Source organism: Chenopodium quinoa, unplaced genomic scaffold (assembly GCF_001683475.1).
Source record: "Chenopodium quinoa cultivar QQ74 unplaced genomic scaffold, ASM168347v1, whole genome shotgun sequence".
In the NCBI taxonomy this organism is placed as follows: domain Eukaryota; kingdom Viridiplantae; phylum Streptophyta; class Magnoliopsida; order Caryophyllales; family Amaranthaceae; genus Chenopodium; species Chenopodium quinoa.
In genome coordinates this window covers 146,564-166,278 of record NW_018744348.1, presented here as the reverse complement: position 1 = coordinate 166,278, position 19,715 = coordinate 146,564, and the positions used below count along the sequence as shown (strand labels likewise).

The following is a 19,715-nucleotide window of genomic DNA, read 5'->3' as shown; positions in this document are numbered from 1 at the left end:
TAATTACCACAAAAAATAAAGTCAACTATACACTAATTTCTCAATTTCACTTGGAGAAATATTGAACTTCCATACATCAACAGTTGTTTTGAAGTCTTTAACAGCTTCATCATGGTCGTTGTAGTATAGTAGTAAGTATTCGGGCCTGTCATTCGGATGATCCAGGTTTGAACTCACCCGACCACGAAGTAGTAATATATATTTTTAAGGGAAAGGTAGCCGAGCATGATAAATTATAGAAGACGAGAATAGAATGGCTTGTTTTGCTTGATTATTATTCATCAATAGGTTGAGTATTTATACAAAATCTAAGCTCATAAGATAGAAATAAAAAATTCGACAAAAAATCAAACAAAAAACGAAATAAAACCCTCATAAATCGAACCAAAATTTGACAATTAAACCCACAAATTCGAACCTTAATTCGACAAGTTCGAGCTCAAAATCAAACCAAAAATCTATGAAATTCGAACAAATAAAGAACAAATTCGAACATAATTAACAAAAACTCAAAATAAAACCAAAATCAAAGGAATTGGAACAGAAACGCAAACAAAAATTGATAACAAAATCAAACAAACATGGAAATTCGAACGGATATCGAAATTCAACCACAAAATTTGAAAATGAACAAATTTTCAGAAAATAAACATACCTTTCATAATCTATCTTCCTCTTTAGGTTAATATGGTCAAATTCGACCAAAAACTCTAGATCTGGAATTTTTAAGGTCGAATTTGACCATAAACACCAAACTTCGCATGTTGCTTTTAACGGTGGGCTTTTCTTGTGACGGTGGCCGCTCTATTTCGGGTTGGTGAAGAGAAGAGATGTGAGAGAAGGAGAAAAAGATGAGGAGAAGAGGATGCATGAGATGAGTGTCGTTCACAAGGAGGTGGAAAGAGGAAAGAGAAGAGAGAAAAAGAAGAAGGGTGAGAGAAAAGAGAGAGGAGAAGAGGATGCGTGAGGAGAGAGAGAGAGAGAGGATAGAGGATGCGTGAGACAATTGTTCTAATACTAGGGTTTGGGTGATCTCTTTATATACCTTTTTTTAAAAAATTTTAAAAAACACTTTTGCGACCGTTTCTCAAACAGTCGTAATTTACGCATTTTGCGACCGGTATGCCGGTCGTAATTTTGCGACCGTTTCTCAAAACGGTCGTAATTAACACATATTGCGACTGCTACTAACGGTCGTATAGAATTAATTTAATTTTGAATAAATTTTCACATGAATTTTATTTTAAAAATATATTTAAGTACCTTTGCGACCGTTTTATAGCCCAAAAAACGGTCGTAAATTTGCGACCGCTTAGAAAACGGTCACAAATATCAATTTTTGCGACCGTTTTCATGACGATCGTAGAAAAACGGTCGCAATTCGACCGAATTTTAGTAGTGATAATTAATGACAATTTTAATGCCTCTGATCGAGCATTAATTATGTCAATTCCATTGTCTTGTCGAACAACAAACGACATTATGTATTGGTGGCCGAATAAGAATGGGATGTACTCTGTGCGATCCGGGTACTGGTTCGGGAAGCAGAGCCTTGCTTTGAGGCGATTTCAGCCAAATACAAATGTCTGGAGGCTTGTGTGGGGGCTCAAGGGGCAACCAAAACTCTCTCATTTTTTATGGAAAGCTTGTAAGGGCTTCCTTGCTGTGAAGGAAAGATTGCACTATCGCCATTTGATTGATGATATGTCTTATTTGATCTGTGGGAATGGAGATGAATCAGTGATCCATGCTACCTTTGATTGTAAGGCTGCAAGGGAAATTTGGGCTGCTAGTAGTTTTTCCCATCTTATAGCACAAGCGCCATCCTCTAGCTTTGCTGACAGATTGGTCTGGGTGGCTTCCCAAATTAATACTAATGAGCTGAAATCATTTGCAACGCTATCATGGGCTGCTTGGTGGTGTAGGAACATGTCTATCTTTGAAAATGCAAGCTTCTGCCCTGTTAGTATTGCTGCAAATTTGTCAAAATTTGTTGTTGACCATGGAGAGTATTCTAAGAGAGTGTTCATGGGGAAGGGGGGCTAAGGTTGCAATATGGTACTTATTGGATGCGGCCTGCCGAGGGAATGGTGAAAGTAAACTGTGATGCTCATGTGGGAGGGGTGAATGGGCTTGGGGTCGTGTTTAGGGATGCTGCAGGGAGGGTATTAGATGCTGCTGTGAGAGTGAGAAACTTGTTTCGAACTGTCCCTTTTTTCCAGTTTTTTTAGCAGCAGGAGAAGGCTGGATTAGCTGTAGATACGGCTGAAGCTACTGCTTGTCGCTACGGGATTCAGGTAGCCAACAGGCTTGGCTTCTCCTCGCTTGTGCTTGAGAGTGATGCGTCTAACGTGGTGCAAGGAGTGAAAAATTATGCTGCCAGCTTTACGCCCTTTTCCTTATTGATTGATGATATTTGTAACCTATCTCGATCTTTTAGTAGCTTCTCTATTTCTCATGTTAAACGTGCGGGAAATACTCTAGCACACCATATTGCTAGATGGGACTCGAAAGGTTGTAATGAACTTGTTTGCTTAGGTCCTTTCCCCCAAAGCCTTCTAACTTTGGCGGAAATTGACCTCGTTTAATAGTATTATCCGCAGGTGATAAGTGTCATTTATGTCGCTATTTTTAAGAGTTTTCTAGTTAGTTTTTCATAGTTTTTATATCTTTTTACTTGGTTTTAATAACGTTTTACTACATTGGTCACGATTGCATGTGAAATGTCGTTATTGCTCAATTTTGGCTTTTCTTGCATATTTTGGTTGCTTATGGCATTATATTAAACTTTATTGGTTTATTATTATGTTTAGGAACACTTGGATAAGTTCATTGCTCAAGATTGAAGAAATATAAAACATAAAAGAACAAGTAATGAAGAAATGTGCACTTGATTTGCAATGATCAAACTTCAAACGCCTATATCTTTTGATCTACAAAACATTTTGGGGCGATTCTAATTGGAGATGAAAGCCTATCTCGAGAGCTTTCCAATGACAGGTCATATGCCTAATTCTGTTGTAAAACGTGGGAGATATACTCATTTGAAGCTGAGCGGTTTGCCCAGTCCGATAGGAGCGGGCGCGCACCCTATGAGGAGCGCCCGCTCCAAACTTTCTGGAACGATTCTGCCATATTTTTCTACAGCTAGGAGCGCCCGTGCACGAAATTGGAGCGCCAGCTCCTCTGTGCGTTGCTCGACTTTTTGCGGAGCTTCCTAGGCAATTTAGTAAGGGGTATAAATAGATTTTTTGCTCATTTTAGAGGGAGGAATTCATTTCTTCAGTAGTTTTTAGATTAGTTTTAGGTTTTTAGAGAGAGAAACTCTCAAATTTAAGAGAGAGAAAGTGAGAAATACAATGGTTTTCATGGATTTTGGATAATCAAAGGAGGAATTTGATGATTTGAAGATCTCCAGGCCATCTTATATCAATGAGCATTCTTACTCTCTTTTCTCTTTATGCTTTCTTTAATTGCTTTGTTAATCATGTTTGAGTAGGTTTCCTTCTACTAGGTGTTGAGTGAAGCTTTGTAATGGTTAATTGAGTTATTTGAGATAAATTTGATGATAATTGTGTGATTAAATTGATTGAATTGATGATGGCATGTTGTTTGTTTTAGATTGGATTGATCTCCCATGATAGCAAACTTAATTGCATATTCACTACAAGAAAACAGCGAAATGGCGATGGAAAAAGTTCGTCGTAAAATATGTCAATTCCGTCGTAAAGTAGGGTTACGACGGAATTCCTTCGTAACTGGTCGTCGAAAAACCCTTTGTAGGAAAATGGCCATATTCCGACGGGATTTCCGTCATAAACCTACTCTACGACGGAATTTACGACGGAAATAATATCGTCGGACTTGAATTTGGCCTTTATTGAAGATCCGTCGCAAACTTCCGACGGAAATAGATCCGTCGCAACCTATAATTTACGACGGAATTTTCTGTCGTAATTTATAATTTACGACGAAATTTTCTGTCGTAAGTTATAATTTACGACGGAAAAAAGCCTCGCAAACTATAATTTATGACGGAAAAAAGCATCGCAAACTATATATTACGATAGAAAATAGCGCCGCAACCTATAATTTGCGACGGAAAATTCTGTCGAAAATTTATAAGTTGCGACGGAATTTTCCGTCGTAAATTAGAGTTTGCGACAGAAAATTACGTCGCAACCTATATATATCCGACAGAATTTTCCGTCGCAAATTATAAATTACGACATAAAATTCCGTCGTAAATTATAGGTTGCGACGCTTTTTCCGTCGTAAATTATAGTTCCAGCCCAAAACAAATTTCTGTAATTTTCTGCAATTTCAAACCTGAATTTTTTTTATGATAAATCGACAAAAAAAAATACTAAATATTGAGTCCTGAAATTGTTGTTTTAAAAAAATTAATTACCGACCTACGAAATTATATTTATGTACATATATATATAATAATTATGTCCTAGTACAAAAGATAGTCCACATTTTGGTATCTATACCAAACAAAAGCTAGGTTAGAGTGATTCTATGCTAGACTAAAGCTAAGCTACGCAATCGCCTGGAAACCCTGGCCTGCTCCACCACTACCCGGGTCGTTCCTTGGGTCTCGATGCTGAGGATGAATGGTGGAACATGAGTCGTTGTTGGTCAAACGACTCATCATCTCATCCATACTCTCCTTGTATCTCCTCTCCATTTCAGCCATTCGGGAGTCAATTCGCCTTTCCATCTCGGCTTCCATTTGAGTTTGGAGAGCTTGCACCCTGTGTTCCATCTGGTCTTGCATTTGAGAAATGACAGACGGCGTGTATTGCTGTGAAGAACGAGAACCTCGACCCATCTGTTTGCCATAGTAGAGCTCTGCACCTTGGCCAAGTCCCTTCACACGCCCCTTCTTATTGCGCCCACCCACCGTCTCCCAGTACAACTCATTGGGACTCTTCTGAATCCCCTGACTCCTTGTTTCTTCGAGTTTCTTCTGGTAGGTCTCCTACAAAATATTGAAGATAATAAAAAATATTGTTAAAAAAACAACCAACAATATAAGGTAAGGTTTCTTTCTTCTAACATTCCAATATCACATAATTTTAGGTGCATAAGGATAGAAATAAAGAAAAATAAGCACATATGTCAAATATCGACCCTAACTCATCCAAAATCATCCAAATTTGGGCTATATGGCTAAAACCATGCCTATTTTCTAAGTTTTCAAGCAAATGGACTCGTTATTTCTTCTAACATTCCAATATCAATTTCTTTTAAGTGCCTAAGGATAGAAATTAAGAGAAATAAGCACATATATCAAATATCGACCCTAACTCATCCAAAATCATCCAAATTTGGGCTATATGGCTAAAACCATGCCTATTTTCTATGTTTTCAATCAAATAGACTCGTTCTTTCTTCTAACATTCCAATATCACATACTTGTAGGTGCCTAAGGATATAAATTAAGAGAAATAAGCACATATGTCAAATATCGACCCTAACTCATCCAAAATCATCCAAATTTGGGCTATATGGCTAAAACCATGCCTATTTTCTAAGTTTTCAAGCAAATGGTCTCGTTCTTTCTTCTAACATTCCAATATCAATTGCTTTTAAGTGCCTAAGGATAGAAATTAAGAGAAATAAGCACATATGTCAATTTTCGACCCTAACTCATCCAAAATCATCCAAATTAGGCCTATATGGCTAAAACCATGCCTATTTTCTATTTTTTCAATCAAATGGAAGGTTTATTTCTTCTAACATTCTAATATCACATACTTGTAGGTGCCTAAGGATAGAAATTAAGAGAAATAAGCACATATGTCAAATATCAACCCTAACTCATCCAAAATCATCCAAATTTGGGCTATATGGCTAAAACCATGCCTATTTTCTAAGTTTTCAAGCAAATGGTCTCGTTTTTTCTTCTAACATTCCAATATCACATACTTGTAGGTGCATAAGGATATAAATTAAGAGAAATAAGCACATATGTCAATTTTCGACCCTAAATCATCCAAAATCATCCAAATAAGCATATAATGAGTTCTACTTTGCTAATTTGCCATATATCAACTCATATAATAAGTGTTTACCGCAATCCTTTTTGCTTTGTTGTTGGCAGACACTTGGCCTTTTCCAGGCACTTCCTTGAAGTGTGTCTTCAAGAAAAGATCATGGGCATTTGGTAATTGGCCTTAGTTTTTTGCAGCCTTTATATATACATGCAGAAAATCAATGAAAACATGTTAGCCCACCAAAATTCATTAATAGACAAATGACTTAATTGTTACTAGACATATTGTAGGAACCTTACCATCCTTTTAGCATGTTGTACAGATGACATTGAACCTTGAAAGTAGGTCGGTTCAACGACATTTTCCATGGATCCGCCTCTTCGGTTCTTCTTGTTTTGTTCCGAACGCTTCTTATAATCTGGATCGGTGGAAACAATTCACATCATGCGTTCGTGGACATCGTTATTAAGCCATCTTGGTCTGCGACCATTCAGCCTGTGTGTGATGTTGTAGAACGTGTCACGTAGGCGATTTGCAAACTTTTCTTCGAAAGTGTCCTTCACTTGGTTGTTTAACTCAGGTGCCCACTTGAATTTTTTCTGCAAATCAAGAAAATGTCTTTATTACAAAATTCAACTCCATCAATATACTTTATAAAACATGTATTATGTTAGGTTAAAGTTATCATACGCTGAACAAGTTCCATAAGTGCTCTCTCGAATCTTCATCAACCTCTCCATAATTCCTCCAAGGCTCAACATAGTAGCCGGTTAGCGAGTCGGAGAGCACATTCTTCACCGGGATATCATCAAACCTATAATAAAAGATAGACATTCATGTAAGTAGATAATCAACAAAAAGTGAACAAAACATGGTTAAAGTAATACAAATTCACTTTATCAAAGTAAATACAAATTTAAGGATATTTCATTATACAAATACATACGCACCAAAGTGTGGAAGGGTCCAACTCTAGCAAGTCATTAGGATGCGGGTCCTGTAGCTCCTGTTCCTGTTGCTCCTGTTGCCCTTGTACATGCCTAGGAATCTGTCTCCGATTGACGATTTCTTGAGAGGCCCCCAAATCATGTGCCTCCTCTTCCTCCATTGACTCATCCTCGTCAACACGTACAACCTGAGATTTCCCCTTAGTCTTTCTCCTCTTGGACGTTTCTCCTTTATTTCCTCCTCCCATGATGACCACCTGAAAAAGTTGTTAGTACCATGATCGCACATTGTAAATTCATAAATTAGATCCATAAGACATTAAAATAATAAAATGAGACCAAAAATGTAATGCAATATTACAAGTCCGAGTAGTCATTAAAAACTAAACATTCAAAGACAATAGTTAAAGGAGTAACTACATAATCTCCTCTTCATTACTCTTATCACTACTACCACTATCATTATCACTATCATTATTACTATCACTAGTGTCATCTAAAAATACATCAATGTCCTCTTCTTCGTCACTATCACTGGAGCCAATGCTTTCTTCTTCTTCTTCATCACTTGAGATAATAAAGCCATCGTCATCATCATCATCACTATCAAGTTCATAGTCTGGAATGTCATTTGGTGGACAAAGCGTTGCATGTACTTGTGGTGAAGGACCCTGCAAAAACTCTAAATCCACCGGAGCATCAATCATCGACCGTGCTTGATATCTAAATACAGCCCACCATTGAACCCGATCACGTTTAAGGCTAGGGTAAGATGCATAATACACTTGAGACACTTGGTAAGATAAGACAAATGGATCTTACTTGGGATACTTCTTAGTATGATTTACTTCGACAAGCTTGTATTGTTCATGAATGTTCATTCCTTTACCACAATCCATCCAACTACAACTAAACAAAATAGTCTTGTACTCTTTTTCGGGACCGGTGTAGACAAGTTCAATTATGTCGTTTAAAATGCCAAAGTACTCTCCACCGTCCTCACTTGAGACACACACCCCGTAATTCATTGTAGATTTGTGTTTGCCATAGGACTGTGTGTGGAAATTAAAGCCACCGACAAATATCTGGTTCCAAGTTCGAACACGCTTGAAAGGCCTCATAGACAATGCTCGCAACACATCGGAAATTGGTTTTTGTTCTCTCACCTATAACCGTTACGAATACAAATGTCACACTAATTGAAATGAAATATATTATATTATATTATCATAAATTAATCGATATGCAATGTTCGAAAAGTATTATCACCTTGTGATGAAACCAATCAGGGAATTCAGTTTCGCATTTTTCCATGACATCTTCTCGACGTAAATAAGTTCGAGTACTAAGAATGTAGTCCTCAAACTGCCTAATAGATTAATGACACATGGTTAATCATTGCAGCAATTATATTAAATTAAAGGGATTTTCAAAATTTTATCCTAAACATATATACCTTTCGTATTCACCAAGAATGCTGGTATTTCTTAAAACGAACAAATGAGCACGTTCGAGTTCCTTGTCATCTAAATACCGAGTTTTACCCAAATTTGACACACGACCCTTATCCACCGTGAACAGCTCTGGGATTTCATCGTTGTCAGCCGGGGATTCCACATCAGCATTCACATTTCGACCTAGATCTCGTGTTTTTGTGTCAACTGAGGGCTGAAAGTAATTGGAGCAGAAGTTTGATATCTCTTCAGTGAGATAAGCGTTGCATATGGAACCTTCAACACGATCCTTATTACCAATTTTTCGTTTCAGGTGATTGAGGAACCTGTAACTATGTTTATGTAGCCGTAGAAGTATAAGTAACGAAAAGCAATGAAAGAGATGAAAGTAAGAGTTGAGAAAGGACCTTTGATTTACCTTTCGAAAGGATACATCCACCGATATTGAACAAGTCCACATAACTTGCCCTCATATGGCAAATGAATTGGTAAATGCTCCATGGAGTTGAAGAAAGATGGGGGGAAAACCTTCTCAAGCTTGCACAGGATCTCAGCTATGTTTTTTTCCGATCACTCCATGTCGCTAACTGTAATTGTGTAGCAACATAAATCGCGAAAGAATTGGCTTATCTCTGTAATTGCATTCCATATATGGGTAGGGAGCAATTCTCTCAAAGTAGTGGGCAACAACCTCTCCATGAACACGTGACAATCATGACTTTTCATTCCATGTAACTTACCTGATTGCAAATCAACGCATCGGCTCAAATTGGAAGCGTAACCATCAGGAAACCGCAGCTGTTTGACCCACTCACACAAAACCTTTCTCTGAGCCTTGTCAAGAGCAAATGGAGCCTTTGGCATGAATTCTTTTCCTCTATCATCCTCTTGAAGATGTAGCTGGGGCCGTTTACAGTATTTAGCAATGTCATTCCGAGCTGATGGCGTGTCACAAGATAGCTTTTTCACGTCCATTATAGTGTGAATCAACTGATCAAAAAAGTTTTTTTCAACGTGCATGACATCTAAGTTGTGACGAACAAGCAGATGTTTCCAATATGGAAGGTCCCATAGAGTGCTTTGCTTGAACCACCCTTTTTTTGCATTCTTGAGACCAGTTGCGGAGCCAGGAATATACAACCGGGGGGACGACAACTAAATGTCGCATCATTTGACAAAAAATATATTAAAAAAAAATTAAACACAACGATAGGTTTATAGTTAAAATTTTACAAATAAAAAACGACAACTTATAATTAGTCCTACAATTCAAAAAAAAAAAAAAGATGAATAAAGTACATAAAGTTTATTATTAAATTATAATTGCATCCTTCGAGTCTTCATATTTTGAAAACGATCAATGATTTTTTCATCAGGAACTTGTAAGAACACTTGCTTCTCAATAAAAGTGACCAAACAATCATTCATAAATTGGTCACCCATGCTATTTCGCAACTTACTTTTTACATATGTCATTACGGAGAATACTCTTTCAACACTTGCCGTAGCAACGGGGAGAATCAACATCAACTTGATAAGCAAATATACAAGAGGATATGTCTTATCCTTCTTGGTATTAACAAGCATCATGGAAAGAGAGTTAAGATCACGCAAATTTTGAAATCTCTCATCATTGTGCATATTTTCCATGAATATATCAAGTTGACCTTCAAGTGTCATCAAATCAAAACTTGAAAATTCTTCGGGATAATAAGAGGCAAGTTTGAGTACCTTTTCTTTGTCAAATGATGAGAAGTTATCTTTAGGACTTAAGCAAGCCATACAAGTAAGTAACTCCATGCTTCTCTCACTGAATCGATTATCAAGCTCTTGAAGATGCAAATCAATTTCCCCCAAAAATATTTCAACACGAAAATGATGTAGATTTGTTGCTTTTTTGACAAAGCGTCGTGATCTTCTTTGAGGAACATAAAGAGCATCCATAGTGGGAACATCAATGCCATGTTTAGTGCAAAATAAAGTAACCTTGTTAAGAGAGTCTCCCACCCTTGTTCCCTCATTTTTTGCAACACACTTTTTGTGAAAGTAACTAGTTCCATGGTGTAGACACCCATTTGTGTCTCCCCAAAACCAAACCCAGTGATGAGTACCTTTCACGTCGAATCATAATCGAATGAAACGAAAGTGTGGAAAGGTCTAGTGTTGCGGATAGTTTTTATTTCTTTTCTCTTCTCTCTGTTTTTGAAAACTTATTTTAAGAAAACAGCCAATCCAGTTTGGTTGGTCCATGATATGGGTCCAATAGTAGTGTAGTTGTATGGGACTTGCAAAGACCTTTCCAATGATATATTATAGGCCCAATTCCGATGAATATTGAGGAAGTTATGGCCAATTTACCAAATTGAGCCCGGTTTGAGCTTTATGTACGGCCCAATGATCTAAGAGAGGGCCTAATATGATTTATCATTCCTAATGCAATTAGGAGTGGTTTTAGTCTTCTAGATTCTTCTAGAAGGTTCCTTTCATTCCTAATTCAATTAGCATTGATAAATTGACTTTTGTTGACTTCTCAGAGTTTTAATCAAAATCAAATAGCATTTTTGAGGAAATTATATTATTTTATCCTCCAGTACGGTAAACTTATCGGATTTTCGAAAACGCGTTGGAATCAGGCTTGGCGCCTAACCCCAGGCCTTGGCGCATGGAACCAGGCCTGGCGCCTGGCGCTAGCCATTGGCGCCTGGCACAAGCTAGCCTGGGTTGGCGCCAGCCCTGTTTTCTGAGCATCAGACTCTGTTTTGTTTAATTTATCTTTTTGGCTGATTTTCTCTATAAATATCGTATTAAAAACTCCGTTTTCTTCACCAACATTCACCAATTATCATCATCTACATTCATTCACCAATTGATTTCATTCATCTCTCTTAAACATTCAATTCTTTCTTACTTTGCTTTTTACATACAAAATTCCGCATTCACAAGATCTAGAAACACCTAGCCATATTCGAAGTTGCCTTCTCCCTAGACGTGAAAGGTTTAATTTATGAGGGTTTGGTCCCAAATCTCTCTTTCAATTATTTAATTTAATTATTTGTTTATTATTTTCCTTGAAGTTACTAACGCGTGTATTTTGTTATTAGAAAGAGGTACGAGACATCAAAGTAAGTACTTTATGGTTTTAATTGATGTGATGATGTAGAAATCATGTTTATATTGTTGTTATGATATTCCTAGTATCATGTCTAGGTGATTTTAATATTAAATATGATTGTTGTGATGCTTCCTATTCTCTTCCTAATATTTATGATTGTTAGTATCATGTTAGGGTTAAAGATTTGATTTTTATTGCTTAGTGACATGCTAGGGTTTGTTATTAATCTTGTTAGTATCATGCCTAGGATCTTGCTATGTTAATTATGCTTTAATATTAACATGAACATGATTATTATTATAATTTATGATTATGATGATTATGAATATTATTATTATTATTTTGATGATGATTATTTTATTTATAATTATTATTATGATGATTATTTATTATTGTTGCTTGATATTTATTATTTATTGCTTGATCACATTCTTTATGCATGTTTAAAGGGAATCTATACTTGTAATCACGCTTAATAAGATAATTAATAATCTTGTTAGGGTTAATATGATTATAATTCAAGTGATCGCCAATAATATATTTATTTGTGCATTATATTAAACCAAAATATATAAACAGGTTTAGGGTTAATCCTAATGATTTCATGTTAATTAAGAAGCGCACATGAATACGAGCAGAATAAAGTAGAGGCCTATTATTAGGGCAGGTTCAATCTCTTTTAGGTTGGATTTGTACCATCATCCCCGAACCCTTATTTGGTTCTAGACCTTGTGGAGTTGACGATCTCTTGGATCGTTAAGGGGTGTAACCTTCACCTCGTGAACGGTTTACAAGTTCCTAAAAAACTTGTTGGCGACTCTTTTGCTCTATCTTCTTCCCTTTTGGACGCCACCGTACTTTAGTGTATGATCACAGTGGGGTTCAAGCTAGTGAGATTAACACTTGGAATTATTCCCTACAGTTTTTGGCGACTCCGCTGGGGAGGATTTCTATTTTAATTCCTGAATTTGTTTCGGCAATGATTTAGAATGACTGGATGAGACTCGAAAAGTTCTAAGTATTTCATGTGGTAATTTTGATTAACACTATTGTCATATGCATAAAAAAGATCTCATTAGAAAGACCATCCTTAATGAGTTAAAAACATAGGATTTTACACTTAGGAAATTTGAGAAATATCTTTCACAACTAGGACTAAAATAACACCGCGCGAAACTGGAAAATTTTATCGAGCACAGAAAGCTGCTGAGGCATGTGGGAAGTAGCGTCAGGGGCCAGAGCTTGGCGCCAGACTTTTAGCCGTAGCGCCAGACGCCAGCATTGGCGCCAGGCGCTACAGTTAAAAACTGGCGCCAGTCTCTGATTGCTGGCGCCAATTTCCCTCAATACCGAGCCAGAAATATGCGTACTAATTTCGACCGATTTTTCGTATTGTTTGCTCGATCCTACTTTCAAATTGAATTTTTTCTCACTTTTCTGAAACCCATATGTGTTCTACATATGGACATAACCCTCTGGGAATTCATGCTCCATCTACCCGATTGAACGCTCCGTGCAACAAAGGGTACATCCGAGATGTTGAATTCACCAAACCATGGAAGCGAGTTTTTCCTAAAACTCGCGGTGTCCCATCCACTCGCGCCAACCCTTCACGGTTAGGCTTCCGCGCGATGCATCCAAACAATTAACCATGGACCCTATTGACTAAACCATATCCCAAACTTTAGAGAACTAGAGCCATGGTTAGGTTGCGAACGCATTGCATCATATTGTGCCCACTTGACTAATTGTGCATCATTTGTTGTGCATATATATGTTTCTCTTAATCGTTTGTTGACTTGTGTTGAGACTAAATAAATTAATGACTTAAAGAACTTTGCCTAACTAATTAATTAATTAATTTGAGTCTAATTTTTTTTAATTGGAATTGACCTAGTACGACTTTAGGCATACCCCAATTGACTAATAACACCGAAAACAATCCCAGACCGAAGCTCCAATACTGGCGCCAAGGTCTGAGCTGTAGCGCCACATTATGGAGTGTAGTGCCTGACGACAGCTATGTTGTTTGGCGCCAAGCTCCACAGTGTGATGCCAGTCCTGTCGCTTGGCCGACAGTTCGAATTATTGGTCGAGTCATCACCTAGGGTCTAATTAACCAGTTTGCTAATTAATTTGGTTAATTTTCGATGTAAATAACACCTTGTCAAGTCATTAATTGAGTCTTGGTCACATAGTCTAGCCACATGGTCATGACACGAGTCTTAACATGTCACATACACTCACTAGTCTTGGCACACACTTTGAGTACATCACCATGACCATGTCTTAGGTCCATGCATGAGTCGGTCTTTCCGTCATTTGAGTTGGGGCTATATTCTATTCCTAATCCTTCATATCCCTCCATCTAAATCTTCTTCACATTCTATTCCAATATTTCTTCACTTCATCCATCCATTGCATGTTAAATAAAGTTTGAGTCAAATAATTAACAATAAGTATCCCCAAATTCCTTTTCCACAGTACTTGGTCATGGAGAGAAGGGCGATTAATCAAGGACAACCTCTTTATTCAAGTCTCGCTTTTTGATAAACCGATTCGTCAAAAGAGGAAGGCTAAGAAGATAATGGCAACTCAAGAAGAAGTCAATGATCTTAAGAACCAACTGGCTACCGTGACTGAAACACTGAAGCTTCTCGCACTCAAGGTTGATGATCCCGTGAAGCAACAACAAATGAACCTCAAGCAAGAAAGTTTGAGGAAGCTATCTAATGACTATAAATTTCAGGGCATGAGTTCACAAGGGGTCTCGCTGGAAAAGGAACTTCTTCCGCATAAGTTCAACGCCACTGACATCCCTAAATTCAAGGCAACAGATAACCCTTACTTTCATGTAAGAGCATTTGAAACAATAATGAACATTAAGGGTATCGATAAGAAGGTTTTTTCCCTCTCTGTTCTCACTATCTCTTGAAACCGTTTGCCAACAATGGTTCTTCTCCCTTGACAAGGAGAAAACCTCTACCTCGGAATCGATAGTAAACGCTTTCGTTGACAGGTACAAGTGCAATATCCAAGTTGAAACCGATCATAGACAACTTGAGATGCTAAGACAAAAAGAGAATGAAGGCTTTACTTCTTTCTTTAATAAATGGAGGGAAACTGCCGCCAAGATGATTGAGGTCCCCACCAAAAAGGAGTCTGTGAGGATGTTTGTCAAGAATCTCCAAGAAAAGTATTCAAAGCACTTAAAATATCAACACAACTTGAATACTTTCAAGGCTGTTTATGACATCGGAATTGAAATCGAAGACGACCTCGCAAAGCAAAAAGCTACTAACAATAGTAACCACGGTGGCTGGAAAGGAAAGAAGAGCGACAATCCTTCTTCTTCCGAAAATGCCCACTCTAGTAATAATGTTATTACCTTTGACCATAATGATGTCTTAGCCATGGACAATCAAGGATCTAAAAGGAAACCCAGGCGAGAGTTTACACCCATTGGAATGACCTACGATGCTGCTTTCGATCGTCTCTATGATCGAGGATTAATCAAACCTATTGTCCCTACCGAGGATCCAACACCAGAAAATCGATCTTTGAGATGGAATCCAAATTCCTATTGCAAGTACCATCGAGGAAACGGTCATACCACTGATGAATGCTACAGGTTTCAAAATCTCATTCAAGACCTTATAGAAGCAAACAAGGTCCCATTGCCTCTAGCTAGCGAGAAGACTGGGTGATGATGAAGCGAATGCCACAAGACAAGAGGCGAGCTGCAACGATTAGATTTCATGGCCTCTTTTTCTATTTCTTTTTCATTTTTTTTCCTTTCTCCAATAAGTCTAGCATAGGCACCTTTTCCTTTCCTTAGACTAATTTTGTAGATTCTTTATTTTCTTTTAATAAAATGAGCATTTATTTCCTTGCATATGATCATCACATTGCATTGCATTAAAAAAAAAATCCATGTCGAATTGAGCACAAGGTATACCAATGATTTAAGGCACCCCTTGTAGCCACATTATATTACCTTTCACCCTTCAATTATACATCCTTTCTTCATAAACCACTTTGAGCCTCGTCTAACGATAGACCCTTCATTTTTTTTCAACCTACATTTACCTAACCTTGGGATGGGATGGTGTGCAACTTATGCAATTCTAAAAAGAGCTTGAGTGATTTCAAAAAATAAAATAGCAAAAAAATAAATAAAAGTGTACATAAGGGCAAGTGTTCCAATGTCTTTGATATGAAAATATCTTCGATAAGAACACGTCTCAGATTGCGTCTCTTATCGAGTGCTCGGTACCGTGCCTGAGAAACATGAATGCCAAGTGAGTGATAGACCGCATGATTGAGATTTCCCACACTTGCAAAAATAAAATAGATGCTAAAGCAAAAGATAAAAGTGAGCTAAAAAAGAGTAGAAACTCAAGCATAAAAATATAAAGATTCAAAAAGCGAGGTTGCACACTTTGGGGGCTTATCTAGGGTCTTGAGCCTTTGTCCCCTTCTTCTTCAAACCTTTAGCCTAACCACGTTACAACCCTTAAAAAGACCTTTTTGAGGTATACACACTTGTGCGAGGTTCGGCTAGAGCTACGTTCGGCCTGATTCCTAACGGATACGTAGGCAACCTCACATCGAGGTGCGGCCGTAATAAACATGCATTCATATTCACATTCACAAACTTACACCATGATCATATCAAGGGATCTCCAATGTTCATCCCTATTCACTTAGAGCTAGACTTGGGGGCTTGATCCTTACATCATTAGCTTACCTAGTCTAAGAGTCACCACCATTTGACTCTTTTAACAAATAATAATATTTTCTCCACACACTTAGCTCTTGCGGCCTAGCTTTAGTGTCACTTTCACACACTGCACAGATACATGACCAAATATACTTCCCTTTAGGAACCCTTTGTCATGGAATCTTAACACAACTCTGAAGCATGCCTTGTCATATCAACATCACTCATCAATCATAATCATCATTGCATCACGAAGTATGAAGTGCTTAGCCTCCGTGCCTAAGTTACCCAAATACTTTCATCATTGAGTCAACCATTGAGATAGCCTAGGATGAATTAATCCTTGCACCTTGAGAGATAGCATCAAACGACATTTGACAAAGCTCATTCAACATGCATCTCCAAACTTCGATTCTTTTTCGCGTCTTTCTTTTTCGGGAGAAAGTCGGTACCCTCCACAAAAATGATGGAAAATTTTTTGTCGCATAATCAACACTATGCACACACGGGTCACGAGTCACACGTGTCATTTCAGTTTGAGTCGAGTCAACCTCGAGTCAGTCAATCACAGAGAGTCAATTTTATACCTTGAGTCGTGTCAAGTCAATGAGTCAAGCAATGCTAAACCTGAGGTCAACCCTAAGATAATTAAAGAGATTGGCAAAGTTCTATAGTCAAAATAAATACAGGTGCAGCAGAACAGGGAAGACCCTACTCCAGCGCCTGGCGCCAGAGATATCTCAGCAGCGACAGAGCTCGAAGCCTCTCAGAAAGGTGATTTTGACCTCATACAACAATTTCGGGTTCCTTGGTACTCTAGTTAGCCCCTATAAGCAATTTGACATGATTGAGTAGTCGATTTGATTACAGTCTAAGTGATTGACCTGACGAAAGATCGTCTCACTTAGCTTAAGCGCCTAAGTATTGGCTCATTACAAGCACCAAAGCATCGGTTCAAAAGCAAGCACTTAAACGACAATATTTCCAAATATGGATTGTCGCACATTCTTATTAAATGACAAAGTTTTCAAAAAATTGGATTGTCACCCCCAACTGACAATATTTCCAAAAATGGATTGTCGTGCATCTTCTTCAACGACAATTTTTCCAAGATTGGAGTGTCATCTCTGGCAAAGTTTCCAAGCGTGGATTGTCGTGCTCCTTCTTTATTGGCAAGTTTTTCCAAGTTCGGATTGTCATACATTCATAGATCGCTGGCAAGTTTTCCGAGATTGGATTGTCATACACCCAGTTCCCTATGGCAAAATTTCCCAAAGGATTATTGTAGGTCTCTATTCATCATAAATTTCGGCAAAGGTTCCTCAACGTGGATTGTCATTCATTTCAGCAAATGGCAAATTTTCCCGAAGTGGATTGTCAGTCGACTCTTTCTTGCAAATGTTCCAAGACGCGGATTGTCAATTGTGGAAATATTTTCCTAAAAGGATTGTCGCATAGCGTTGGTAAATTTCCAATGTGGATTGCTTTCAAGAGTTATATTCCAAGATGTGGATTGTCGATCGTAGCAAAGTTCTTATGAAAGATTGTTACGAAGCATTGGCAACTTTTCCAAAGATTGGATTTTTGACAAATTTTCCGAGATACGGATTGTCTCTTCATCGTGGCAACATTTCCAAGGATGGAGTGTTACGAAGAATTGATAACTTTCCCTAAATTGGATTGTCATACATCATACAAGAGTTGTGTTGGCAACTATTCCCAAAGAAAAGAGGATTGTCATCACAACAAAAGAGCACCGACATACAGGTTCAAAGCAACGGAAGCGCCGACGTACAGGCATAGCGGAAGCAAAGTTCAGGCGAACTTTTAAAGATCGACAGGCGTGGATCTTCGATAATTTCCTTCGGAAAATTATCGCATCAAATGAGGATGACTTCAAGAGAAGATATCTTCGACAACGTTCCCTAGCTTGCGGAGAGTTGTCACAAACAGCTGGAGGTTGTTTCAAGAGAAATAATCTTCGATGGTATTCCCTAGGATGTGGAATATTATCAATGCGGGGAGGATCGTTTCAGGCGAAGCAATCTTCTAATTTGGAAGCAGTTACAGGCGTAGCGGTTTTCAAGCGGGATGGCACTCTCTAGCTTTCAGAAGGTCATCAAAACAGCAAAAACAACAAGGATGCAGCAACAATCGGTTACTTTCAGAGACGTGTGCTCGACGGTGCAAGATACGCGTTTCTTGACTCTTTTATCTGTTTAACTAACGCTAGTTTTGTAGGTATCGACGTTACAAGATTGATTTAGGATCGCAGAATGTTCTGAATCATTCTCCGTCCCTATCGCTACTTTGACTTTTGTTTTCGAAACTTGCGTTTCTCCAAACTCAGTCAAAGTAGGGGCTTCTGCAGACACCCATTTGTGTCTCCCCAAAACCAAACCCAGTGATGAGTACCTTTCACGTCGAATCATAATCGAATGAAACGAAAGTGTGGAAAGGTCTAGTGTTGCGGATAGTTTTTATTTCTTTTCTCTTCTCTCTGTTTTTGAAAACTTATTTTAAGAAAACAGCCAATCCAGTTTGGTTGGTCCATGATATGGGTCCAATAGTAGTGTAGTTGTATGGGACTTGCAAAGACCTTTTCAATGATATATTATAGGCCCAATTCCGATGAATATTGAGGAAGTTATGGCCAATTTACCAAATTGAGCCCGGTTTGAGCTTTATGTATGGCCCAATGATCTAAGGGAGGGCCTAATATGATTTATCATTCCTAATGCAATTAGGAATGGTTTTAGTCTTCTAGATTCTTCTAGAAGGTTCCTTTCATTCCTAATTCAATTAGCATTGATAAATTGACTTTTGTTGACTTCTCAGAGTTTTAATCAAAATCAAATAGCATTTTTGAGGAAATTATATTATTTTATCCTCCAGTACGGTAAACTTATCGGATTTTCGAAAACGCGTTGGAATCAGGCTTGGCGCCTAACCCCAGGCCTTGGCGCATGGAACCAGGCCTGGCGCCTGGCGCTAGCCATTGGCGCCTGGCACAAGCTAGCCTGGGTTGGCGCCAGCCCTGTTTTCTGAGCGTCAGACTCTGTTTTGTTTAATTTATCTTTTTGGCTGATTTTCTCTATAAATATCGTATTAAAAACTCCGTTTTCTTCACCAACATTCACCAATTATCATCATCTACATTCATTCACCAATTGATTTCATTCATCTCTCTTAAACATTCAATTCTTTCTTACTTTGCTTTTTACATACAAAATTCCGCATTCACAAGATCTAGAAACACCTAGCCATATTCGAAGTTGCCTTCTCCCTAGACGTGAAAGGTTTAATTTATGAGGGTTTGGTCCCAAATCTCTCTTTCAATTATTTAATTTAATTGTTTGTTTATTATTTTCCTTGAAGTTACTAACGCGTGTATTTTGTTATTAGAAAGAGGTACGAGGCATCAAAGTAAGTACTTTATGGTTTTAATTGATGTGATGATGTAGAAATCATGTT

At 37.9% G+C, this 19,715-nt stretch overlaps 2 protein-coding genes across 2 annotated transcripts; both read right to left on the bottom strand.

Moving 5' to 3' along the window:
* Positions 1–6,473: 6,473 nt before the first annotated feature.
* On the bottom strand, positions 6,474–7,454 carry LOC110696321. The gene is made up of 2 exons (XM_021873615.1): positions 6,956–7,454; positions 6,474–6,819 (listed from the first exon to the last, which is right to left on the bottom strand). The coding sequence occupies exons 1-2, from the start codon at positions 7,198–7,200 to the stop codon at positions 6,690–6,692; spliced, it is 375 nt and encodes a 124-aa protein (XP_021729307.1). The 5' UTR covers positions 7,201–7,454; the 3' UTR covers positions 6,474–6,689.
* A 2,269-nt stretch (positions 7,455–9,723) lies between these two features.
* LOC110696336 lies at positions 9,724–10,350 on the bottom strand. Its single transcript, XM_021873628.1, has one exon. It carries the CDS (start codon positions 10,348–10,350, stop codon positions 9,724–9,726), a length of 627 nt encoding a protein of 208 aa, XP_021729320.1.
* Between the last annotated feature and the right edge of the window lie 9,365 nt (positions 10,351–19,715).

Bases quoted from the DNA above. Each gene is read 5' to 3' on its own strand.
- LOC110696321 (XM_021873615.1), bottom strand. From the start codon at position 7,200: ATGGGAGGAGGAAATAAAGGAGAAACGTCCAAGAGGAGAAAGACTAAG. The intron at 6,820-6,955 runs GTGCGTATGTAT...CTTTTATTATAG, and splicing joins TTGGACCCTTCCACACTTTG to GTTTGATGATATCCCGGTGA.
- LOC110696336 (XM_021873628.1), bottom strand. From the start codon at position 10,350: ATGGATGCTCTTTATGTTCCTCAAAGAAGATCACGACGCTTTGTCAAA.